A 26858-nucleotide genomic window follows, 5' to 3' on the forward strand; every position below is an offset into this window, starting at 1 on the left:
CAGGTTCACCCCAGGCATGGCCAGGCCAGCTGCACTCAATGTCACCCGTTACACACTGACCAGTTATGCTGAAACACCCGTCCTTTTTCAAAGAGATGCAAACTCCTTTTTTTTTTTTTTCTCTAAACCACTTAAGTGTCCCAGAGTGTAAAAAATAGGATCTAAGAGTAGAAAAATGATAAGGTTGTGGCCTTTGCCTGAAATGGGAGGGGTAGAACGTTTCCTCTCTGTCTGCCTGTTTACAGAGACCTTCCAAAACAACACACGTTCTTTATACCCCCAGCAAATCTCCCCTCTTTAGTGGTCTACACCCTGTCAGCCAATGAGCATGCAAGGAATCTCGTTTCCAAGGCAGCAGCAGCCCCAGCCCCCCCTTTTTTCTCAGGTGCTATGGACATGTCTATTTATCACTGGCCCAGCCATTATTCCACTGAGCCAGTCAGGCCTGGGGGACTGGCGGAGGTCTGAGGGGGAACAGTAGTGGCAACAATTCAGAAAACTCCCCCCTCCCTCTTTCAACTTTCCTTTTATTTAGAGCCTTGTCCTTCACACCTCGATTGGCAGGCGACTAGGGCATTTGACGAGGCTCTGGGCCTGGGCTGAGTTGAGAGTTATACATTAGTGTTTTACTGTTTTTCAAATTGGGTCAGTTAAGTTACATGACTGGTCCAGAGGGCAGACCTCCAGAGGGAAGATCCGTCCATGAAGGACAGTGTTTCAGGCAGCAGCAGAACAGGCTGGGTGACCACTGTGGTGAGGCAGATTTAAATCCCAGTCCTGCCAGGCTTGGGCAAGGTTCTTGGGAAGGACAGCTCAGCCCTTCTAGGATTTGTTTTAGGCTTACTGACATAGAACAGAACAGTGATCCCTCCAGCTGCTGCTCATGAGGATGCCTCAAGTGCTTTGTGTGTCAAGTTGAATGCTCTCCAAGAGCACTGATACACGGCCGTGTCTTTATGTGTGTGTACATTGCTCATACAGTAAGGAGTTCAAGTACATCTATCAAATGCTTACCGGGACTCTTTTGGCAGATTACAGCCGAGGCAGATAAATCTAAAGCTCATATATCTTCTGCACTGAGTCATTGATTAGAAGTACAAGGTTATACAATCACGTGTGATTAAATGTGTAGGTTCTTGCTGACGTGTCAGTGCTACATGAGCATTATGCTGATTTTAAAGAGCACACAAAAACTGGTGGATTGTCACTGTAACATGTGGATACCCAAATAGCCTAATAATTCAGTCAATGGTCAATTCATATTCTTATTTTCTCTACCCATAAGCATACTGTGCTAATCATCTAAGCTCTGAATAATCGGGACTGGCATGACAATGGAGTTCTAATCATACATCTCTTGATCAACTTTATATCTCAGTGGAAAATTGTGTGAAGGACACAGCTTGTGACCGCTGACAACAGTGGTTGTTCCTGGGATTTATAGGAAAGCAGAACAGTTCCCAGAAAGAATATGGCCTCTACAGAGAGCAGAGAGAACTATGACTGGCCAGTGCAAAAGTGAGCATGATAGAGCAAAAGAAGGAGAAAGAGAGAGTGAGAAGGTCAGAGAGAGCGAGAGAGAGAGACACTAGATAGTGTACACACAAACCATACTGCATTTTGCAGCATTTTGTAGTAGTGTGAGTCAGATAGAAATGTATGTCTTCAGTCTCTTAGATGGGAGAATGTCTGTGCTATCATAAACCCTCTGTTGCTATTTAGAAAGAGTGTTTCTAAAAATACTGTGGTGCAGCTTCATCCCGAGCTCAGCAATAAAGCAATGCAGAGACTTCAGTTAGGCACCACTCCAGAGATGAGCCAACATGACAACGGGGGGAAATGCTCTTAGGGAAGTTTAAATCTAGCTGGTAATAAAACATAATGGCTCCTCAGACTTAACAGATTATTTTACTGATAAAATCCACATAGGTTCTTCCAGACAGCATGCACCCCAGTCTGTGAACCAGGCGTTAGTCCACAACACATGTGAAGTGGTTGGGTAACCGGCATGTGTAAGAGATCAGTGGTATGTTAACAATGGGGTGCTTATCCCTTTATGTTACAGTGACACTGGGGATGACATGTTTTGGCAGCACCTTACCAATGTGACTTGGGGTTGTGCAGTAATCTCCATCCCTACAGGAAGGAGACTGACTGTCCTGTCATCAGCCTGGATATGAAGCGATGGCATTATTTATATTTGTGTCCAAGGCCCAATGGCAGCAGTGCGTTTGGATGGACAACTGAGATGAGAAGGAACAGCTGCAGCCAGTCTCACCTGTCCGTAATGTACTCTTAATCACTCTGTCACAAGGCCACCAGCATCTTGACTGTAACATGCAATTAACCCATCTTGCTTTATTGCAATTATAATAAAAAACTACTAAGGAAATAGTAGACGTTTTGGGTGGTTTTGAGACCACAGTGGAAAAGCATAGACCACCCAAACAGATCAAAGTCCCCGACAGGAGCTACCTCGGTCAGAACACAAACAGCAATAATAACAAAAGGAACACATAAAAAATTCACACGTTCCACAAGTTACTGCATTCACAAGAACACAGTCTCCTTGCTATAAAGAACATCTAAATGTCAAGTTTGTACTGGCAATGCAGTCCAATAGAAATCCCCCCGGCGTTCAGGTTCTTAATCAGCTCTCACACAACTTTGAAATGCCACTAGACAAGAGAAAGTCAGAGAACAGGTGGTCTTTGGATCAGTGTGAACGTAGCTCAGCCGCCTTCCTGCAGTTGATGCCTACTGACATTCACAATCCCATTAGCCAAGTCACTTCCATGTTTGCATGGTATAACCTGAGCAAGCGTGGCAGATCAGATGCAAGATCAAGCCTGTCATAGTCCCACAGCTAAATATGAAAGCATGCATATTAAGCCTATTCAATAAGGTGATGCAGTGATTTGTATTACCTGCTAAAACACCATCTGGTACTAGCATGCATTAATGCATAGTCTACTACATTTTGCAGCTTATATTCAGGTCTGTGGCTTAACCCTCCCTGCCAACAGTAATGAATGACAACGGAGTTGGCAGGATGATAATAATTTAGGGCTTAACTAATGCTTGGTAACTAATACATGTACCAGGCTATAATGTATGCCATATGGCATATGATGGGCAAAAGACAAAAAAAGCAGGAAAATATACCGCAGTGCAGTGTGTTACTACCCCCACATACCCACACACCTCCACCCTAGCACACAGTAAAAATGCATACCTTTTTCAGAAGTGTACTCGAGTAATGGTTTTCAGACAAAATGTTTAGTTTTCCAAGTTTTTACATAAACCAATGACTTCTATCTTTTCATCTGTTGCATTAGTAACTGTATTAACAGCATATATGCTACAATGCAAATGTATTGCAATAAGTAAAACTAAATTAAACTGAGTGCTGCATGTACGTAGCACTACTTTTTTAGTCATACAACCAAGTCTGTCCGGTCACACAGCCTGTCAAGGCCAAGTTTGATCGGATGAAAAGGGCTTATAAAGCAGTTGTCCTTAAATCATCTCCATTTACAATTTTTACTTTGACAGATTCTACAAATTCAACTTGGTTTTTAACAAATGACACAAATCTTTCAACTGCATTCTGCAATAAAAAGACATTATTTTTCAACTCAGTTTGAACATCTACAGCATGCTTTCAAATATCAGATATATTTACACCGCATGAGGAGATTACCTGCATGTACTTATCGTATAGTGATTTTCTCAGTGAGGTAAACGCCGCATGTCCTGCACAATCCATTTCCTCTCCCTGATTCAATGTATGAAAAAGACTTCACGGTTGCATCTGTGTTTGTACCTGACCGCGTGTAAGTGTCTCAAGTGATGGAGAACATGTCAGTCAAACACCTTAAATCCACCCTGCAGCCGCCTCCTAACCCTTATTAACCAGCACCCTGATCCCATAACCAGATTACTGCTGTGTTCAACCCCAGGGGGTGAATTAAAGAGCCATTAAAGACTAAATAGCAGAGCACTTGTCTGTTCTCCACCCTCCACTCAATCCCTACTCTCCATTCACGAGTACACTGCCTTTCATGGAGCTTAGAGAAGGATAAGGAATGAAACACATTTGCTGCTCCTCATGACCCTAGAGGTCACTGGTTTGTACTCCCTACTCATCAACAACAACCACCACCTACCAACAACATCCGACCCTGACCGCTGCCTTAGCCAATCAGAGTGCACACAACAAGGGTGAGAGTTGCAACTCCTGGTTTTGAAGTCTTCCAAGAAAGGATGTGATGATGAACTCGTGTCAACATGTGATTTTAAAGGCTAAAGTGCAGCTGGACAGTAATTGGTGTGGATGAGGACAGACAGGTGTGATTTAGGAAACAGTTCCCCGATAACTCTCAGCGCGCATGGCCTATTGAGAGAAAACGAGTAATGCCCGCAGCACCTCCCTCTCTCTCTCTCTGTCTCTCTCACATACCCTACAAGGACAGATGTGACTGGCTACCCACTCTGTGTTTGATAAACACTGCTCTTCCCTGCACTCTCTCTCTCTTGCTCTCCCTGTCTTTCACTGCCCCGGCTCCCTTGCTTTTCTGGCCTTTATAGGCAGTGATTTATGTGACAATGACACAGCAAAATTACAATGAAATTTAACTGTCATTTGAAAATTTGGGGATGAAAGTAAGACATCAATCTTTACCCGGAGGACATTGAGAATCTATTTTTCCACAAATGTTTGTCAAGTTCTGTCAAAAGCCCACAGAGCCACAGTGGTGTGTAAAACAATTTCCAAAGCCAGACAGTACCTTGAACGAAGATCCTGAGGAGAGGCTGGACGAGGAGATCTTGAATGGGGTCGCTCTCAGGCCAAGGGTCAACTCTGACATAGGCACAGACAAACACACAAAGGTTTAAAATGCGAAATGCTGTTTATAATACTGCAAATTCAATCAGACACAGTCCATAGTTGTACGTGTTGCATAAAAACAAACAGTTAAAGCCGATGAAAACGTCTGGCGCCTGAATGTATCTGTACAGTTGAGATGTGTGTATGTCCTCAGTGTGGCATTAGTCAGTTATGTAAGCTGCCATACTATCATAAACATCAGGCTTTATGTCTACCGAGAGAGAAGAGCGAAAATGTAGATGACGCCACCTTTAATATAAACAGTTTGGTTCATTTGCCTTTAATAGTACACACGTGCATTTACACGCACACACACATAGGGTGTCTAGCACAGCATACCATATATCCCAGAGTCTTGTTTGGTGCTTTTGGGGAAATCTAAGACTAAATCTAAGCCTGCCTTTAGCCTGAGGGAGACAGGGAGCTTCCCAAAAAAGGAGCCCAGAACGATTAAAGCAAACTGAGATGAGAAACAACCGTGTGACTCTCTTGAAGAAGCCCAGCGGAGCTGTCAGAGTGTGCCTGGGGGGTTGTAAGAGGTGAGGAGGCTGTAATTGTACAGGTGCAGCCTGGGTCTTAAATAAACTGTTTGGGTTGGAGGTCCCGGTTGCTGGGAAGAGCAGCAATGCAAGACGCCTTGTTTGGACAGACCTTCACAGCAGCTGCAGTGATGGTGCTTCTGACACTAACAGAGTCACAGACATGAAAAAATCATCTTGTGATTACATTCAGATGTTTCAGTGTCAGTATTTGTGTAGTCATCTGTGGTTTTTTTGCTTGCAAATAATAAAATGGGTTTAACAACTCAAAGCAGTCGATGTAGCCAGCACAGGTGTTTTTATGTAACTACTTCTGTTGACCAACCACATCACTGAAAACTACGCAGACCTATTTAGCTGCACACAGCCTCCAATCAACCACCACATTCACTTCTTACATTCAGAGAGAAAGTTGTCCCCGGTGGTTGAAAACTTTTGTGCGCTTTCGCATAATATTTCATGTCAATTTTATAAATCTACACAAACATACCAGACTTAGCTGCATATCATGCAAATGATATGCATCTGTGGCTGATTTTGGTTTCAATATTGTCATCTCTCAATGTCACCGATGAGCCAATCTTCCAAAAACGTGGTATATTTCTCTAAAGGCAATTATGTGTGTATGTTTGTGTGATAGAAAAAAATGCGTAACACAGACAACAATATGAACAGCTTGTGGCACACAGAACAGTGTATTGTGAAGGCTAGCAGGCTACAAAGGACTGTTGTGCAGCACCAGTATTATTCAGTCTAGCCTGAGACAGCCACTTGTTTCTTTTGTCCTGATTTACTCTACTGTCAACTGTTGACCTCATCCCCCTCCATACTATGGCAAAAAAAATTCTGCTCTATAACAAATACCCATTACAACAACCATGCTGTTTCATATTCAACCCGAACTTCTATTCCCACACATCCATGTGCTTTGCAAGCTCAGCCTGGCCTGACAAAACCCCCTGTCATCATCCCACTTGCAACTGATGCCTTGGTGTCTGTCATCTCCCACGGCAACTGGGATTCCAGTGAGATCTAAATGTTTAGATTAGCAAAGGAAGGCGTAGCTGGATGAATATTTACACACCCCATTATACGCTGAGCATTGTACAGCACCTCGAACGGTACCACCTCCGCACACACTCACATAGTGGTTACGCTGCACATGGATCAGGAAGGTTTGAAAGGTTATGTTGGTTTAATCAACTGTGAAATTCACCTGAAAAGTAACGTGCATGAGGCAAGTATGACTGTCGTGTCAGCAAGAGTCAGTGTGACACACTGCAGTTTACTGATGTAACGTGGATGCTCCTACCTCCTCTCTGTCCCAGACCACTAGTGGTGATGCGTGGGGTCAAGTTGGTGATAGGTACAATGTTGCCCCGAGGGGAGGATGTAGAGGACGTGGTGGTGCGTCCATCCTTGATCTCGATGGTGAGGAAAGTCTTCATGTCCGGGTCTGCTTCTCCCTGGGTGACCTGCTGTCCAGCTGCTCTCCCTGGGGTCCTGTCTTCTTCTGAGTTACTGGAGGCGTGCTCACACTTTTCAGCTGGATGCCTTGTCCCACCCATGGAGTTCTGAGATTGGCTGGTTGAAGACAGAGGTTTGTTAGCCAAACCCCTTGGCTGAGGTGTGGCTTTACTCTGTGCTGCACTTCCTGTGCTGGAGGAGGCTGAGGAGGTGTGTGATGTGGGTCCCACACGTGGCCCTGCTGGCCGGTCTCCAGAGGTACTGAGGGATGCTCCTGTGCGTGAAAACAACTCGGTAGCTTTGGCAAGATTTGACTGGCCACTGATGCTAGAGAGAGTCCCGTTCCTCAGAGAAACCTTCTTGAGGGCTGTGACGTTTGAGGTGTGGCTGGGCTCTGTGAATTTACGCATCCGGTCGCGGACAGAGTTGGTGCGGTTGAATGGTTCCAAAACAACCTCTTTCTTCTCAGGTGCTGTAAAGCAGACACATAATGCATGACAGGAGCTGAAATCATGGAAAAAGTCAAAAGGGACCTCTGCTCAGTAGACATGCAGAGGCTAAAAACTAAAAATCTGTACTACTGGTCAAAGTGAATTCAAAAGACTTGAAGCATCTTGATGTCATCTTGCCTGTCTCCTCCTCCACCTCAAAAGCCCTCCACAAATCCTTTTCCTATTTTCTCCTCTCTCTGTGTTTTGTTCCAGCCCCTTTATTTTGCTTGACTTCACCTCCCCCATTGCCCCATCTTTCAGTTCTTATTCTCTGGACATATGAGGACATGTTTCTTCCCCTTGTGGTTTTTTTACTTTCACCGATGCTTAATACTTTCAGATAATATGCACAAAGCTCATGACACAGAACTCGGAAGAGTGAAAAGGGGATAAAATGAAAAGGAAAAAAAAAACCCTACTAGAAATGGAAAAACACAAGTGATTAGAGGAGATGTTCACTGAGGTCACCCTTGCAAAGAAAAAAGATGGGTTGCTTAGTAACAAAACCACAGTTTACAGTACACGGGACAGAGCAAAGAGCACTGTCTGATAGAGAAAGAGAGAGAGAGAGACAATGCTGTACAGTATGACATGTCTACCCATTCTACCCCTATTCCTCACAACTTTCACTCATGTTATTGGCCCTATACGGTCACGCTAGCAAGGGCTCCACATGGATGGCATTATACTGTTAGCAAGGACAGGCTGACTTGATATTGGAGGAGCAGCTGTAACTCAGGAGTACTAAGTGCCTACAGGCTATGAATCATCTGGTGTGATTTTATCAAATGCTTAGAAGTTCCACTAACGAAGACAGCAAATGTAACTGAGCGGTGCCTGAACTCAACCAAATAAATCTGTCTCTGAGTCTATATTTGTACCAGTTACTTACCAGAGTCTTTTGCCTTGCTGCGGGACAGGACGGGCACATCTGTGTTTACTGTGACCTGAGGAAGAAAGAAAGAAAAATGAAGAAATGACAGAACAATTATTAAGTGCGGTCTCATGTGGGATGGAGGCAGTGAGGAGGTGACATTATGGCTTAACATGCTCTGGGTCTGGATGGACAAACACACAATTACTATACTGAACAGCTCCATGTTAAACAAGGCAGCAAGGGGCCACAGTTTGCATAAAGGACTGATTGTGGTAACATCTCCACATGCAGAATATAGAAACATAACTACAGAATACACGGGTGGTGTTTTCATTACATAACACTTGTGTTTGGACTGAGGCAGTGGGCCTCTGTTCTTTTTTTGGCAGAGGGGCTATGATGGGCCCCTGTGTGTTTACATTACTCTCAGGAGACTGAGCATCAGCATATATTGCATGGGACAATAAAAGAGGTCCAAGGCTTGCTTTGGGTAAACACATTTAGAGGAGCGACACCCTGGCGTCATGGAGACCTGCGTCCCCAAGATGAGAACATCTTGTTTAACACTTCGCCTGTACATAGATGCTTCCTGTGTGTTTGTGTGATCGTGGGGCTGTGGGATGAAAGGAGACAGAACCTCTGGCCAATAAGTGTGTCTATTCTTCTCTGACAGTAGGCGAGAGTAACGCAGCCCTGAGGTGAAGCAGAGCCAACCCAGCACAGCACGGTACACGGCACCGAGGTACAGAGTTTGTTTGTGTAGCCAAGTAACCAAAGTTAAACAGGACCTAACACAAGTTCAGCATGATATGTTTATAGATGCCAATGGGACCTGGGTGTCATTGAAGAATGGAGTGTAAAGGGTTTATTGTCAGGGAGAATTAAATGAGGAGGGGGAAGGGAAGGATTAGGACTGCAAGTACAAGTGATGGGTGTTTTGTGGCTCAATACCCCACTCTAGTGGTGCAGTTCAGCATAAATATTGGCTGTTGTGGTTATCCAGCTGACTGAACCCTTACTGACCACAGACCACATGCTTTTTCCAAACAAAAAATTCACAAAATCACGCCCCAAGGTATTCATCAAATAAAAGGACTATTTACTGCACCTTTTGTTCACTGATGTTTTCTTTTCCCTTGGAAATGCCGTTGAGCAAACCATTCTCTGAGCCTGGATCTCTCCTGGATAAAACAGCCCCATCAGGCTCCTCCTGGTCAGTGATGTTGGTGGAGCACTGCTGGTTGGACTCTGGCTGGGGACTGACTGAAGGCTGATTACTGTTCTCAGTTTCTGAGTCTATGCTTGAAGTGGATCCACTCATGGCCACCTCCTCCTCCTCTGCTTGACCCCTTCCCTCGCAGGACATACTCACACTCTGATCAGAAGTCCCTGAGTCTGTTCGTTTCCTAGACAACAGGCCAACGTTGTCTGAAGTCCCAGAGCCCAAGCGAGGTCTGGGACCCCCGCTGGAGTTGGAGACATCTGAATCCAATCTCTGTCTGGCACAGGACTGGGAGCCAATACTTCGCTCTGATGCCCCAGAGTCTAGCCGGCTGCGCTGGGAGGAACTCTGGCTCCTGTCTGAGGCTCCAGAGTCCAACCTGGACCTGAAGGCCAAGCCTGAGCTCCTCTCTGTTGCCCCAGAGTCCAGCTGGGCCTTGGAAAGCACCGAGGTAAGGCTGTGGTCTGAGGCTGAAGAATCAGACCTTGGACGGTGAGACAGGACGAGGTCAGGCTCTGTGGCCATGGCTTCTCGCTGAGGCCGGGTCAGTAGAGGTCCTGAGCCGTCATCCTTCACCAGTTGGTCAAGAACTAATACCATGCCTGAGTTGGAGCCTGCAGCAGGAAACACAACAGTAAGATGGGCAATTTACAGTGTACTATACCTTATGGCTTAAATTCTTGATTCCATGTAATCTGATTTTTATGTAGTCCCGTGCTTCCTTTCAGTTCTTTGCATCAGTACTAAACAATAAACAGGAGCCAGTTTGAGCAAAGGAAGCAGTAGGTGGTGGAGTTTGAGAGCTGATGGAAATGAAATGCTTCTGCAGCCTCTGGGCCCCAGGAGAAGAGGGCAAGAGAATATCACTAGGGATCACAGAGGGGGCACGTGGAGAAATGAGGGGATGTAGGCATTTCCGCCAGACTGGGCTCAGTTCCTGAGCAAGATTTGTGAGTTTATGTTTGTGGATATGCGTAAAGGAGAAGGAAAGGGCACTGATGGAGAGATGGAGCATGCAGCGCAGCCATAGGTGGTAAGTAAGTACAGGAAGTCCAGCAGGAAGTGGGGGTGAAATAAAGACTAGAACAAGTACTTCCCCTCCCTTGTGTCCAAACTCCTTCGTTTCTCATTCTCTCCTCAGGAAACCACACTCCAAACAACACAGCAGTGCGCACATCCTCCCCCTCGGATAGTCTACACCTCCCTCACACCCCATGGTACTTTCACACAAAAAATATCTGAGGTTGTGTACATACCGCGGATAAGCAAAGCAAAGAAAAGCCAGAGAGTATCATGTTCCAACATCCTGCATTACATGTACACACCATTGTATAAAAACATTTCTGCTTGACCTGTGATTGCACCAAGTCTACAACCAAATGGGGCTCACAGAGTATGCATGCCTGTCATTTACAAACCAAATCTAAGAGGGAATATTTTTATTGTGGCCGGAGGCAGCCACAGCGATCCCTCTGAACTTTGAAAGACAAGGTCAAGAGCGTCCATACACTGCTTCATTTTCTGCACAGCAGCTGATTTGTTGAAAATCATCATTGCATAACATTGCCCAAAAAGATGAAACTTTCACGGTTCAGAAATTACGGCAAACATCAAACATCGCCGCTCGAGGCTGTTGATTAGATAGACCACATGGTTGTGTGATGTGGTCTGACAAGGAAATGTGATTATGATGCAGAAACACAACAAAAGATGGCCACTATTCTCACATGCATTGCTGTGAATGGATCACTTCACAGGCAGAGTCTGTGATACACTTAATTCAACCCCAATTACTGGTCAACTGTGCCTGGAGTAAGAGCCAAAAAACACTGCTTCTCCTTTAAATTCTCACAATATACATATTTTTTGCCTTGGACTACGATCATGTCCATTGTGTAGCACTTTCTGGGAAAATCCCCTCTGCTATTGGATAATGACAGACTTGCTTTATGTTCTAAAATAACTACACAAGCAGCCTGCACTTGGGCACTCTCCTACCACTCAATAGTACACAAACAAAGAATACCCAAGGGTCTTCACAGTGTTGTTAAGTTCAAAGGAAAGCAACTTGGCCTCAACTGGGAACTCGACGGACACAGAACATTCCTCTGAGAGACTCTAGAAACAGGTCATTTCCAAAATCACAGCCTTGCCAGTTAGAGTTTGCATGGATGGACACATGGTCATTGAGGTAAATTTGCAAGTATAAGCTGGCTTGTTGTTTAAGAAGTAGAAATAGGCCTATGGTTATATATGTATTCTGCAGTAAGAACCCAACAATTTTTGGAGTTTATCCTTCTTTGGGCTACTAAAGGCACCCACCCCTTCGAGAACCACTAGCCCACCCGCATATCCTGTCTTTTCCCAGCCACACACTTCCTGTGTCTTTGTTTACTGGTGTCCATTTCAAACGGTTCTTTCCTACAACTCATTTGCTCTTCTAAGGTGAGCTTTTTGCTGGCCCTAGTTTCACCCGAGGCTGAACTTGTACGGGAGGGATAAAGCGGGGAATTTCTCAGCCACGTTGAGAAGGCCTTAGTTCTGTTCTGGTATCAGCTTTATATAGGAGAGGTGTGGCTGTGGGTTTCCCTTAGCTGCTTCCCATAACCCCGCTAACAACCCCTAGGCCATGAGAAGGATACTGAGAGCCAAGTCCAGGGCAGACCAGGCCACACAGAATGACATTATTATGGCCATCAGCCTCGGGCCAAGTTCAGGTCTGCCAGGCCTCATGTTAAAGAAGGAAAAGCTTTAATCTTCAGCCAGGGATGATCAAAATATGACTGGGTGTGGCATTTGTCCGGGTTTGTTCAATTAATACTTTGGGAATGGGGTATTTTAATTAGACAAGCTCTAACTAATTTTACAACAAAATTTATGACTAATCAACAATGCATGTTTGTCTCTTTACAAGCTCAGTAAGTGTGCATGTTTAAATCCCAGAGCTTTAGGTGAAGGAAGCACATTCATTCCCTACTGAAGTCAAGTATTCATGCCGTTATTTATAGTTGGGCTGAGCAGTTAATGAAATGACTTCACACTTTGAAAGCCACAGTCATTAAGCTGATGGTTGTGAGTGTCTCTAAACAGTTAATAACCTAATGACCTCCACCTCGGGAGAATGACTCCCTTTGGCTGCCTATTTTAATAAGCACTCCAGAGGAAATTGCATCAAGAGGAACATGTATGTGGTGAGGGTCAGTGCAACAGAGGTGGTCAGTGTTTGGTTTGTGTTTTTAGTGTCAACTCAAGTGTGACCTTTAGGTGAAAGTTTACAGTGTGCACATGCCTTTGTTTTTGAAGTGCCACGATCCAAATGGTGTGGTGTGACTAAACCTGAGAGGGACATGAATTTGTATATAATGGTGTGGTTATGCAGTGTGCAGGCAATATGATGTGTGGAACCATTCCCAGGATGGAATAACTGGGCACTTATTTGAAGGGCCGTCACATGTAGTGTTTACTGTTGAACAGCTGTTACTCACCTGTCCTGTGCAGCTCTCTTCCTTGTGTCTGCTGGCTGCGCAACTCCCGGATCTGGGATCTGACTCGTTCTTGTTCACTGACACTCTCCCGCTCTGTCACCTGTCAAAAAAAAACACATCATCGATGCATTTCCACATCGTTGCCAAAGCACAGAATTTTTCATATTTGAGACAAAGTGGGGCAGCCAGTCACTACCAAACTGCAAACCCATCCCTCTCAAAGGTGATCATAAACACAGTGCAAACATCAGCTCCACCATCATCTGTTCAAGGTAAATGGCAATTACAAAAGCTTTCTGTTGGAGGTCAAGGTCAAATGCTCATCAAAGAGAGACAGCTGTGATTAGAGACACGCTTGGCCAGAGGGGATAGTAGAAGTTTTGTTTTTCCGCTGTTTTTCAGCCCTGAAAGCGACACACCCTAAGTGCCAAGGGAACCAACAAATACATTCAGTGCATGATCTAGTGTTTGGTCATGGTTGAGCTGTATAGCCTGAGATGTAGCAACATCTGCCTGATTTGAGTAGATCTTCTCTCAGGACTCGTAAATCTTCGTCTTACTTGGGAGTCTGACCTCAGCACAAAAAGCAGCGCTCAGTCAGACAAAAGTGTAACAGTCTGGTCCTAATCTGCATTGATAGAGGAAAGTCACAGCAGGAGGGAGAACTTGAAGGAGAGGCAGCGGTATTTTGGCATATGGAGAGGAAACGAAAGATGTGGGGAGAGGAGGACAGAGGGGAGGGGAAGATGTAGATGCCGGCACTACCGTTGGCCCTCTGGTGCCTGACCTTGAGCTACTCCACAGGAGAATCAGCTGCACAAACACTAAGACTGCTCCAAGCACGTGCGCACACACACAAGCACACACACACACACTCTTTCACTCACTCCCCCGCTTATTCTTAATCCAGAAAGTTCCAAGGCTTCACAAAGCTTTCCATTAAAGGGCATCTGCAAACTGTGAAAAACACTCATGTGGAGCCGCTGACAGTATGGATCATTTTTTAGCTCATTTAAAATTATGAACCTAGCACAGCCCATAATGTAGTTAAAACTGTAAGGTATTCGGCAATCCAGTGTAAGAATAGTCAAACCAAAGTCTGGGCTGGGCCCTGCCTTGGTTCTGGAAAAATATACAGGACATGACCTTAAATACTGGAAACTGACCTGAAATTCTTAAACTAAACAATGTACCTATACTTAAACCAGATTTACAGCCTACCGCTACTTTCAGTTGCTCAAAAAAAAAAAAAACTTCTGAAAACATATTCACAGTCTTTCAAGCACATACACACACACCCACACCCACACACTCTGCAATCAGTTTTAATTTGTGAACAATGTTATCCGAGACAAGAGACCAGAACGGTTATCAACAGTAGTGCGAAAATGTAATAAATTGCACCTTTGTGTTCTGAAAGGCTTTTAATCAATCCGGTGTGTGATCAGAGCTGGCAGAGAGACTGCACCTTAATGCTGTGAACAAACACAAAGCCTGCTCCAGTTCAAACACCAGTGAGAGGTGGAGGTGAGAATGAGCTCAGGAGTCCTGCTCTGTTGACTGTGACCTTCCCCCACCTTCAGCAGATTACAAGGCAGAGAGGCTCAATCAGACCTACAGAAAATGTAATCAGACACACTTGTAGCAGATGGCCGTACAAATACAGGAAACACACATCAGGAATGGCAACTGGTCTGTTTTAAAAGGATTGATAGCTCTTGATTTAACATTTTAGATTATGTGTTTTGTGAAATAATAAAACAATATGTTCTCGTAAACCCAAGCAGGCCGTTCTGTATTTGTAAAAAGCAGCCAGCTTTCTCCAAAGATTCCAGAGAATTGAAATATTATTACATAATACATATATTTTCCATCTCTCCTACTTTCTTTCCATATGAGGCTTTACATATGCACTGATTTTCAGGCAGACGAACGTCTCCTCTGTCATTTCTAGCTATGAGAGACAACAGTAAATGTTCACCAGCGCAGGCTGGGATACCATAGTTTGAAGCTGAAATTCAGTGGTATGCACCTTTAATGACTCATTAGAGTGTCTGATGAGCCTAGCAAACAGAGCTCTGCATGAAGACAAAAGACAGGAGGCTCAAAATTGTAATAAAGTGGGAGGTCACACCTGGGACACTCTCCTCCTTAGCAGAGTTCTTTATTCAAAGAGTCACAGGAGCCATAATGGCGTTTGGGCGATCAACACAATTAGAGGGAACGATTCTTTCCTTGCGAGCCCCTACTCTTTTTCTCCCCCTCCTCTCCTCTGCTATAACCAAGAGACAGACAGACAGTGATCATTTCACAGCTCCCACTAAACCACAGGGAACATATTTCTCACAGACACAGGCAGAGGGAGAGAAAAGAGATAAAGTGGAACTGGAGACAGACAGACAAAGCAGAGCTCGGGACCTGCTGCCAACCCCCATGCTGTCATTAGTGGCTCCCTCTGGCCCCTGGCCCTGCCAGTGAGGACCTGACAGAGTGGAACCAACACTGACACTATCCCACTCTCAGCGTCGCTCCTGTGGCATCTGGCGCGCTCAAACACAGATCGTCCCATCTGACCTCAGGAGCCTGTTTGTGTCGGACTGTAATTGCGAAAGCTCAGACCCGTAAACACAAAAACAGTGACTGTCCTCTCTCACGACCACAGCAAGGCGTGGGCCATCTGGACTCCTCTGAACCCTCAGAGCCACAAAAAAAACAACAATGAGGCTGAGGCTGAGCCAGAGCTAAGGCGCACACTTTCCTCCACCAGCCAGCTCAGCCAGCTGAGAGCCAGTTTGGATTCACAAACTGGGCTCCAGTGGTCCCATTTTCCATGGAAGCTAAATCCATCACTCCACTGATGAGGTCAGACCACGTCAGGATCCTCCAGGTCTCCACATGGAGGAGCAGAGAAACCTGGTGGCTCATTTTCCATTACTGAAGGCTGCAGCCCGAGGAACCACACGCTCGGCCCACCTCCAGTAAGTGAAATACAGTAGCTGGAATGAAGTAGCAATCATCTCAGTATCTCTCTCTCTCACACACACACGCACACACACTCACACACTCTTACTCGCAGTCTGGATGGGAGACAACCCACAAAAAACTCAGCCCTCAGCCTCATTCCCGTTTTTCACTTACTGCACATCATCAAATGCCAATCTAAGCTATCTCTCCACCGCTGCTCTTTTCCAAAATGACCCGCTGTACTTTTCTTCTCCATCAGACGTTTTTATTCCCCAATCCACTCGAGTTACAGTCCGCCAAAACTCTCTCTATCGCAAATACTGGGCCCAGTTTTAGACAGTTATCCGTTAAGCTACTCTTTCCCCAGGTTTCTTGCAACATATTTATGATGAGATCAGAGAACAAACAAGAGTCTGTCTGGAGCTCCAACCCCTCCCATCCAAACAGTCTACCTGACCTCTCCCAACACACCTAGCCCACTCGCACGTAACACACACACACACACACACACACACACACATACCAACACACGACTAACAGGGTTAAATAACTAAACACATTAAAATTCAAGAATTAAATATTGTAGATTCAACTTGTTGAGTTGTAGTATCCTCATTATGCTCTTTCACACTGGAATTATTTATTGCATTATTTTCAATATTCAGTGTTTGCTCAATTGCTTTCTATTTCAGATCCTCCACTGCGCCAGCGGCAAAGTTTCCCTACACGGATCATTAAAATGTCATCTAAATCTTTAGTCATAACATGTTCTGCAATGAATAAAAATGATCTAAACCAAAGGCTGACCCCAGCTCCACAGACAAACCTGAAAGGTAAACCGGGCAGGCACATCCCATTCTTCAGTCAAGCAAACAAGCAAAATAAATGAGTCACAGAGCAGCACTGGGCCTGTGACAGACGGCAGAAGAAAAATCAGAATGACATTTACCTTCTCTCCCTGCTGCTGGGTTGCCTGTCGCTCTCTCTCTCTCTCTCTCTCTCACTCTCTCTCCCCACCCCTCTCTATGCCTCTCTCTCTCTTTACTCTCTCAGCTATAACCCTCTCGCAGTCAGGACGTCCTCTACTCTGCCTCCCTACTCCCTAAACCACATCATACACACACATACACACACGCAAACATGCACACAACCCAAACACACACACATAATACCAACAGGCCACCCCCTTGACTTCCCCTCCCTCCCATTCTGTCTCCAAGGGGCACATGCACCCCCCTCCACAACACACACACACGTTCCTTACAGGTTAACGGGTTGCCTGGTTGACACATTAACTTCTGACACACACTCTTTGTTTTGACTTCTTTTTTTCATTTCCCTAGGAATACAGCAGTATGAACGGGTGTATTGCTTGAGGAGATACCGAGATATTTCAGCCTCAATTACCTGCACTTAGATTAGATTAGACGTTTTTTTTTTTTTATGTTCGATTTCAGGCTTTCTTTAAATAAAAGTAATAGTCATTGTCCTATGGAAACTGTTTCATACATACATATAATTAAAGTTTTGTGTTACCCGCACAGTATGGTCTCTCCCAAATAAACAGATGGAAACTTTTATCTCAGTTAATTATTCCCATCAAATCAACCATGCCCATTTCAGACACTCATCAATAATCAGCAGTGAACTTTGGTTTCTGGTAAAAGCAGAGATCAGTGGTTAAATTCTACAGCACTAATCCTCTAATCAAACACGAAAATCCTCCATTTATCTTCCATCGGAGTGTGAGACATGGAGATTTTGTCTTAAATGGGGACGTGTACGGTCACATGAAAACCTTATATCTCCAAATTTGCAACGATTCAAGACCTACGGAAACGGCTTTGTTTCATAAGTCATAAGTCCAAGGGGCTGGAAAACTTTCCTAACCCGTAAAATATCGTGAAAGCTTCCAATTTAAAATAAAGCATGAAAATAAAATAAACTGGAGTGAGAAAGTATTCAGCTGAGGGTGACAATATCTCCATACCTCTGAATTTTGTGGTAATTCGCTGGAAGTTCTTGAGTTTGTGTTTGTTTGGAGCTGGCGGCGCAGCAGTGGACACGTATGTTGCGTTTGTATGTGTAAGTTTGTGTGTGTTTGTGTGTGAGTGTATGAGTCCGTGCAAGTGTGCATGTGTGTGTTTGGCTGCTGTGGACCCCTATCTGGGACCTCCATCTGCCCTGGGACAATTGCACGCAGCTCAAAGAGATCCGCTGCTGTGATGTGAGTGGAAGGAGCCCTGCTGCTGCTGGCTGCTGTTGTTTTTGGCTTCGTCCCCATTCCAGCGCAGACTAGACTGTTAAGGCACAGCTGGTGGGCTGCCTGTCTGTCTGAACGCCCCCACATCGCCACCCCCCCAACCTCCCTCTAAACACACACACACGCAAACACCACTATCACCTGTGGTTCCTGGCCCCACCATCTGAGCACTCAGCTGTCTTACAGGAAGTGAGGTAAAGAGGCTTGTATGCCTGAGTGTCCTATGACGCCAGTGTGTTATCGTTGCTTCCTATCTGAGGAGAATACACACACACATACACACACATACACAAACACACACACACAGGAATGCATACAACCAAGTCACAGGCTGCACCAAACAATGGAACTGATACTCTTTAGCTTTTCATTCTTCCTCCCCATGTCACTGTGGCAATAATATTGCGAAAAAGAAATTTGTGCTTTACCACGAACCAACTAATCCATAACGTGACTGAGTTTATTTTCATTTAAAGCATATATAACTGTTTCACCCAGCATCCATCATCAAAGGGGCATGATTTCAACAGTAATGACCGCATACAGTAAGAATTAACCTTGTTTTCCCCCAGCAGAAATCCTGTCCTTAGGAAACAGAGCATTTATCACACAAGCGGCAGACAAATTCTGATCAAACAACACAGATAAGATAGCATCTGGCCCCTGGCACGCTCTCTCCAACAATTCAGTCGCTGTGTCTTTAAGTCATGCTCACTACAACAACCGTATAATTTAATCTGATTTACACAGTCTTAGGTTTAACCCTGAAATAACATTGTAAATGTGAGGTAAAAAAGACAGTCCTCTGAGCGTCCACTAGAGGGCCCGTCAGCCCAAGAGAGGTTGGAGTGAATTCTGTGAGCCTGATGAATGGATTCAGGAGGGCAACAGAGGAGAGATATTTCCAGGTCTTCAAGAAGCAAATTCAACCTCAATAGAGTTACAAAACCAAATTAAATTAAATGCCTTTAAATCACTGAGACACACACAAACAAACACCTAATCTAATTACTTTAATCACTTAATCTAATGTTTTAATTCAAAATGGGATTGAATGTTAAAGTGGCTGGCTGTATAGAAAGGAGTGTGTAAAATAACAGGGCTTACTGGCAGACTTTCCTCACCAAATATGATTTATTGCCTTAATTAAACCCCAGACAGAAAGTATAGTTTTGTTGTTTTGTTTTTGTTTTTTTCGCTCTCCTCATACTTGAATGTGGATGGAAAACAGAAAATACATTCCTTGCTCCATGGCCACCAATGCATGCATATGTGCGTGTGTGCTTGTGTGTGCGTTTAATTGCAGCCACACTCATGACACAGAGGGTGACTCAAGTCACAATGCTTGTTGTGCTGCATTCTTCATTGTGGCGGCAGAAAAACCTCTATGGCCACTGCTGCCGTGCAAACAGGAGCTCGACTCTCAGACCGGCCTGTGCTGGGCTCATTTTCGCAAATGGAAGTTGACGTTTGTGTATTAGTCTCACTTCTAAAATGTTTAAAGCCGTTTACAAATTGCTTGTAACATCAACTTTGTGACAATATTACCGTAATGCTGCTGCCTCACATGCAGTCATTACTCTGACCACAAACCTCTCTCTACTCACCCCAGTTCCCATGGTGCTCTGGGGCTCCAGGCTATCAGGCTCCAAGCAGCAGCCAGGAGCTTTACCTCTCTCCACAGTGCCTGAAACACACACACACACACACACACACACATACACTGTAAGTAGAGGAAGGTTGTTGACAAATAGTACAGAATCTGTTAACATCTTTTGTTAATGAGGCCAAAGTCTAAAGCATCAAGTTGTGAGATCAGAAAAAGAAGAGTAAAGATGGGAAAAAAAGACTAAATGATGATTTCAGATGACATTATTTGTGGTGTTCCCAAATGCCGCTGTGTTTGCGTTTATATGTATCAGCCCACCAGGCATCACAGTGTTGCAGAGTGACGAGGGCCTCAGCACGGACCAGACAGCGCTAAGGAATGACAGGAATCCACTATCTGATCCAGCATCATAGGTAGGCTCTGCAGCAGCTACTGCAGCTGCCACAACCGGCCCTCTGACACACACTGACTCGTGCAGTAAACCCCGAGCCACACACAAAAACAAATGAAACATGTCGTCCCACAGGAATGATGCAGGGACCCCTTCGGCCAATCACTAACGAGGTGCACCATCCCACAAGTTTCATAAAAACCAGACAAGAGGTTTAACGGTTACAGCCGTTCAGAGTCTGAAATATTAACTTTTATAAATAGCTCCCTCACCAGGCCAATTAGTGTCATTTTTAACAAGCAGAACATTGTGCGCAAATGTGCCATGTGTCAAACTGTACAACTGTGCCCTTTAATAACACACACACACCACCACCAGGTGTCAAGATTAAAATTACTAAAAAATTTTACAAAAAACTCATGACCTATATAAATATTAACATATTTCTCTTTGTCCTTGACCAAAATATTAAGCGAAACTTCAGATTCAGAGGACTTATTTCAGTTTATTGTAGTGTTTAATTCTGCGGGGGAAGTGAATATAATATGATCATGATGGAATATAAATATTTTCTCTGGTGAAAAGGTAGTTAAAAAAAAGTAGATTTTTAAATTGAGGATGACAAATGCCAGGACATTCCATAATTTATTAATTGTACTGGTGTCTCTCCTCCGTGTCCCGTCCACCTCCATCGCTCCTGTGGTGACTCACCTTGCTGCTCTTCATCTCGGAGGCGGCGGATGGCTGCTCTGATCATCTTCCTCTCCTCATACTCACTGGCCCCACGGAGCTGCACACAAACACACAACATCAGCACCCATAAAGGTAAAAAAAAAAAAAAAGCACAACTGTATATGTAAGTTACTTTGCTGTGTTAACGCTCACCAGTTTTGTGAGCTCATCAATGTCCTGGATGGACTGCAGTTTCCCTGACAGGATGTCCAAGGTGTCGCTGGATTCTGACCTGAGCGAGAGACAGAAAGCAGATTCCAGGCATTTAGTTAAAAATGTGGTGGTAAATAAAACAGTGGGCATGGTTGGTCCTCCAGTCACTGTTCATCTTAAACCTATATTGTCTATATATAATAGTCAGTATTTTTCCAGTCAGTATTTTGTGTTTTTCCCTAAAAAGATCCAATCTTCAAATAAATCAGATCAGCTTGATACAAAAAGTGGGTGCACCGCTGCAAATAAAAAAGTGGGTTAATTGTGTTTAGGCAGGTTTACTCTCCGCTTTCATCCCTGATGATGACTAACCATCAGCTTGTGCCCCGGCCGCCAGTGACAAACTGGAAATCACACGTTCAGACAGAATAAATAACCTATGTGCAACGCTGACTCTGATCTAATGGGCACAGCAGAAGAGAAATTCAAGACGCTGCACAGTTTTCTCGGCTGGGAGAAAACCCATTAGAGAAAACGCTACCAAATCGGGCCTGGAAAAAGTGATAGCATAACAGACATGATGGAGAGGACACACAGCGCTTGACAAAGGTTCCTCTCATCCTCCCGTCTCTTCTCAGCCTCATATTTCTCCATTTCACCGTTTTTTTTTTCTTCTTGTTACGTTGGTTTCTATTACTCATTCGCTCCTCCGGCTCTCTCCTCCTCCCTTCCTCGCCTCACTGGTATTAAAGGATGTGTGGCACGTTGAAGGGGAATACTTCACATTCCTCCACTGAGAAGCACAGAATAATGCAAGTTTCAGAAGGGTTTTGGGGTGCATGTGTGCACGTGCATGCATTTTCTATACACACTCTCTCCAGCAGCTTCAATGAGGCACCTCCTTTGTTTTTGTAACCCAAGTCATCTTACAGCAGCAGCAAATGGAAGTGATTAGGCCCAGCCTCTGGTCTTAATAGGATTCAGTAGAAGTGGAGGAGCAGGGTGTTGACTCTCCACTCTCTCCCAGATGAGACGCTTGGACTCTGCCTGCGCCTCAAATTGGGACTTGACGAGAAAGACTTAATTCACACGGTCTATAGTTCAGATTTAAACACAGTGGCTTTTAGCCACACTGAAAGAAAACTTGACACCACCAAAGCTTAAATGTCACGTTACTCCCTTTTTTGTGATTTTATTGTCAAGTAAATTATGGCTCAGGATAAAATATGATGTTTAGTTAAATTGGTATTTCTTGAATGAAGCTCCACAGGTTCAAATGAGGTGAGCCTGCTGAGTGGAGGATTTCCAGTTCAAATTCTGTGAACTGGCCTGATTGGAAAGATTCATTAAATCTTTCCAATCAGCCAATTAGAACCAAGGCCAGTTCTGATGATACTGCCTGTAAAAAGGATAAATTTTTGAAACTGAAACAATCACCCAAGAAAAAAAGTCTAACATCTTCATAAACATTTTTGATCAATGTGTTTCAAAAAAAGGAAAAAATGCGTCCACATAACAGAACCCATTTCAACAAATACCACAATATTTATAGTTGGACACTTAAAACCTGTTGGTCCTGTTTCTAATGTAATTAGCCAGCAAAAATGCGTGTTTAATGGCAAGATGACAATGGTGACTTTAAGGCTGTTTTTCCGCACAGCTCAGCTTGATGACAGGTCCTGGGAGCTGTGTGTTACCGAGGTGGAAAGAAGCTATGGAGACACTAAATGAGCCAGTAAAGACAAACACATTAATCGCACAAAACAGTTTATTACATATGTGTGCTGTGACCTAACTGCAGATTAAAACCCATACATGATTAGGTGTGGTTATCTGACTTGATGACAAAATATAATAGTGCACGTGTTAATTGTGCAATACCAATGGCATAATGAGAAAACAGATAATTTGCTGTGGCTGCAGTCTTGTGTCTCTTAAGAGTCCCTGATGAGACTTTTCCAGATTTCTCTCTGCAACCTCCTTCTCCACAAGAGTATTGAGGAATGCAGCATCTGGGTTTCTAAGTGTTGTTTCAGAGTCTCCAGCTCACATGGACGGATGCAATTTGTCATCATGATGGGACACGTCTGTGTGTGTGTGTGTGTGTGTGTTTGTGCAGTCTCACCTGTGCTGGTTCTCCTTGTCCTCCTGCTGGTTCAGGCGTGTAGGTCTGAATCTCTTGCTGGCCAGAGCAGCCTCCATGTCCTCTATCTCCCTCCTTCTCAACTCCCGGATCGCTGAACGGATCAGGCGTCTCTCGTCCAGATCCACGGTTCCATCCAGCTGCGCACACAGAGGGACACCAGTGTTATAGGTGCCAACATGGCCAGACAGCATACAGCCAAACATGTGGCATGCGAAGATTAGTCACCCGCCACCCTCACATCTGCACGTACAAATGAACACACCGCACGAGGACTGAAGAAACAGCCAAAGATTCCATTGCTGAGAAGGTCACAGGCCCTATTTTCAGTCTAAATACAGAGGGTGGTAAATGAGCAGGATGGCAGCACTGCCAGAGCTCTTGGGCCATTAGACTCTGCCGGTTCATTCAAAGCACTGCGGCAGCCCAAGTCAAAGCCCTCGGTTCCTTTACGCTCGACTCAAGCTCTTCCATGAGAAACCAGTTGCCCAGCCCGCCCTCCCTGGCCTGTGCTCACATGGTAGCCCTCTCTCACCCTCTGTAATTAACCCCGGTCTAACAAGGCTGTTTAAGCGCTCGTTTACAACGCAAGGCAGACTTATTGGCATTCTGCCCTACCGAGCACACATGGCCTTCCAGCCACAAATCCAGTGCATCTTAAACAGTTTATGTTTGATATATGATCAGATATGTCCGAAATCCACCTCAGGGGAACGTCATATGACCTCTTTGTAATTGTGTAGGTGGCATAATCAACGTTGTAGTAGGCAGGTGATATCCAGGCAAAGGGGCCTAGCTCAATCCAAAGGCTGAGTTATACTTATGCTGTATTTATATTGACATCTGTCGCTGTAGCTACGTTGTGGCTCTCAATAGAAGTGACAGCATTTCTGCTTTGCTGAGTCTGCACATAAAATCGCTTAAAAAACAACAAATGACAGAGTCAAGTTTTTATTAATTCCATGCTAACAAAGCACAGATAAAAACAGAAGCCATTGTGTTTAAATTCTCTGAAACATAGCCTGCTGTCAGACCACACTGATGCTGCCCAAACCAATGTTTTGGAATATTTCTGAGATCTGGCAATCTCAATAATTTGTGGATGAGGTCTCCTACAAAAATGAAGATATTTGGAAACTTCCCCAGCTTGTCTCTCTTCGGTTGGCTCCATGCTGTCTTTGCTGTGAGTGGACATCAACAGAAACATGAATGAAGAGGGACAAAGCAGCCAAGGGGTCCAATCACAGGTCTTGCAGTCTGATAAGCTACAGCAGCAGCCTCTGCAGGAACCACAGAACTGAGCTGCAGCTGCTGCTCACTTCCCAAGGTTTACCTTTGCCTGGGTGTCCTTGCTCTCTGTGTCTCTTCCTAGTTGAACAGTAACCAGGCTGGTTGGGGCCTGCTGACTTAGACTCAGATAATGAAGTGACCCACTTAAAACACTCAGCTCAAAGCGCCTGAGCTATTTCGCCACTTAGAGTGACTCTGTAAGCTACAGGTGTTTGTTTTTTCAAACCAAAGGGGAGCAAGTTAGGTGTGTGTGTCTGTGTCAGGGCAAATCTGCAGACACACCGCCCTTGTAAGCCGGATGCTTTCATTGTAGTGACAGCCCTAAGCATGGGAGTGTAGAGGGAGCCCCGTCCTGTCATGTGGGAGAGTGATTTCTTTCTGGGCTAGTCCACTGCTGACAGCTGGAGCCTGTCAACACACGCAGAAATAAGCAGCACCTCCTCCGCTGGCAGACTGCACAGGTTCGCATCACACTCACATCTACTGAAAAGTTTCTTGCTGCACCCGTTAAAACCTGCAGAGTAGAGAGAAAGACAGAAGGTTGTGTGCTAAGTGCCTTCTGATATCAGGATCTGGATCTGGATCTAGTTGGTAAGCTGCACCCTGATGGGTTGAAAGCAGGATGGTAAGCCCCCCGCTGGGGCCTGAGGAGGGGCTCTCACTGGAGATGGAGAGGGCCAGTGGTTTTGAGGTCTCACTGTGGTTTGATAAAATATGCAGCCTGAGCTGCACTAGCTTGAGGGGGCTCCTCTGTGTACTGTAATTTGTGGAAATTCAAAGTGCTGAGCTGACTGAAAAAGCAAATGTATAAGAGAAGGTAGTGAGAAAAGGCAAGGACGGAGGATTTGACACAGGAGGGGGAGGGACAAGAGGAAAAATATAGTGGTTAATGGGCGGATAGGATGACAAGGAGACAAAAAGAGAGAAAAATTAAAGACAAACGAGACTCGGCCATGCCTAAAAATGGGCAGATGAGAACAGGGTGGGAATGGGCCAGCCTTCACTCAGGTCATTCCTTACATTCCTGCTGACTCACAAGGAAAGAGATGGAAGTGAAGTCGGCCGAACAAGGACAGGATTTGACCCAGCGCAATGACACATGGGTACAGAGCAAAAATGGACGGTGTTTTTCTACAATATGAGAAAGCCAAAAAATGACAGGAGACAGGAAATGAAAGTATACTTGCTTATTTCTAGCATTGGTCACTGTCTGTCTTTTACACAAACACACATGCACACACACACACACACACACGCACACAAACCAAACGCTCCAGAGAGCTGTCTGTCACCACACTGTCAGGCTTAATGCTGCATGAATGTTATGATGTGATTACACGTCCAGTCTGCTGCCAAGTTTTTAAGAGCTGACTGATGTATTTATTCACTATTGAGATGTAACAATGAACAGCCGAGAACTCAAGCTTCTCAAAAGAACATTACGGTCTAATGTGCACAGAGATGTAAACTCATAACTAAATCGCAGCAAAAATCTTCAACACACAAGGACAGGCAAAGTCAAGAGTGCAGCCGAGAGTACTCTCCCACTTGCAGAGCATGTGATAAACTGCTGATTACTAAACGTCCAAATCAATTACAGTAGCCTTTCCAAGTGTAAGCACACCAAAGGGAATTATAATCACAAGGTGGTAATAAAAGATGAAACAGAGTCCCTGCTTGACAACATCAGCACTCTGGCTTGAACACAATCTGGCAACTTGAATCTGATGTTTACCTCTTAAGTCTTTGAACAGACCAATCAGCGCACATGGCTTCACGCTGCATCCGCTCTGATTGGTTGCAACGTCTATGCCAAAGACACAACTGGACACTGGGCACAAAGCCAGCAGCTGCAACTGACTTTCCCCTCACCTATTTGAAAAAAAAAACTACCATAACTTCCCTATACAGGAAGGTAATGAGTGGGCGTACCCAAAGCAAATAAAACACACCTTTGACACGGACGCCTGCCAAAGAAAATACAAAATAACCGTTAAAGAGCCAGAGACGGAAATATACTCATGTAGACACAGACTCCATTTGACGAAGTGTGGCCAGTACAAAGAGCTGACTATGTCACGGGACTGGAGAGAAGGAAAATAAGGACAAAAGAAGTACACAAGGAGGAAAAAAAAGGAGTCCAGTTACACAGTGACAGCACCTTACACCAGTGCATTTTTTCAAACCTAACCACAGACTTCTGGGTAACCAACTGCCACCACGGTCGCATTAACAATACGGTGACCCAGAAAGCAGCCGTTAACTGAAACAGACAGCATCTCCTCTCACAATATTGTTTGTGGTGTGGCAACTTGAGCCTCTGAGCATTTTTGCGATCGTG

At 44.7% G+C, this 26858-nt stretch overlaps 1 protein-coding gene across 3 annotated transcripts in view; it reads right to left on the reverse strand.

The window, feature by feature from the left end:
* Positions 1 to 26858, reverse strand: part of smtnb (smoothelin b) — a 52353-nt gene that overhangs the window by 12540 nt on the left and 12955 nt on the right. For all 3 annotated transcript variants that reach the window (XM_030059616.1, XM_030059615.1, XM_030059617.1), the window contains exons 2-10: positions 23210 to 23367; positions 21085 to 21163; positions 20911 to 20989; positions 19807 to 19886; positions 12973 to 13072; positions 9374 to 10101; positions 8281 to 8335; positions 6743 to 7369; positions 4791 to 4864 (exon numbers count right to left, since the gene is read on the reverse strand). In XM_030059616.1, coding sequence (XP_029915476.1) covers positions 4791 to 4864; positions 6743 to 7369; positions 8281 to 8335; positions 9374 to 10101; positions 12973 to 13072; positions 19807 to 19886; positions 20911 to 20989; positions 21085 to 21163; positions 23210 to 23367 — 1980 coding nt within the window. The remainder of the gene's footprint in view (positions 1 to 4790; positions 4865 to 6742; positions 7370 to 8280; positions 8336 to 9373; positions 10102 to 12972; positions 13073 to 19806; positions 19887 to 20910; positions 20990 to 21084; positions 21164 to 23209; positions 23368 to 26858) is intronic.

Source organism: Myripristis murdjan, chromosome 9 (genome assembly GCF_902150065.1).
Source record: "Myripristis murdjan chromosome 9, fMyrMur1.1, whole genome shotgun sequence".
Taxonomy (NCBI): Eukaryota; Metazoa; Chordata; class Actinopteri; order Holocentriformes; family Holocentridae; genus Myripristis; species Myripristis murdjan.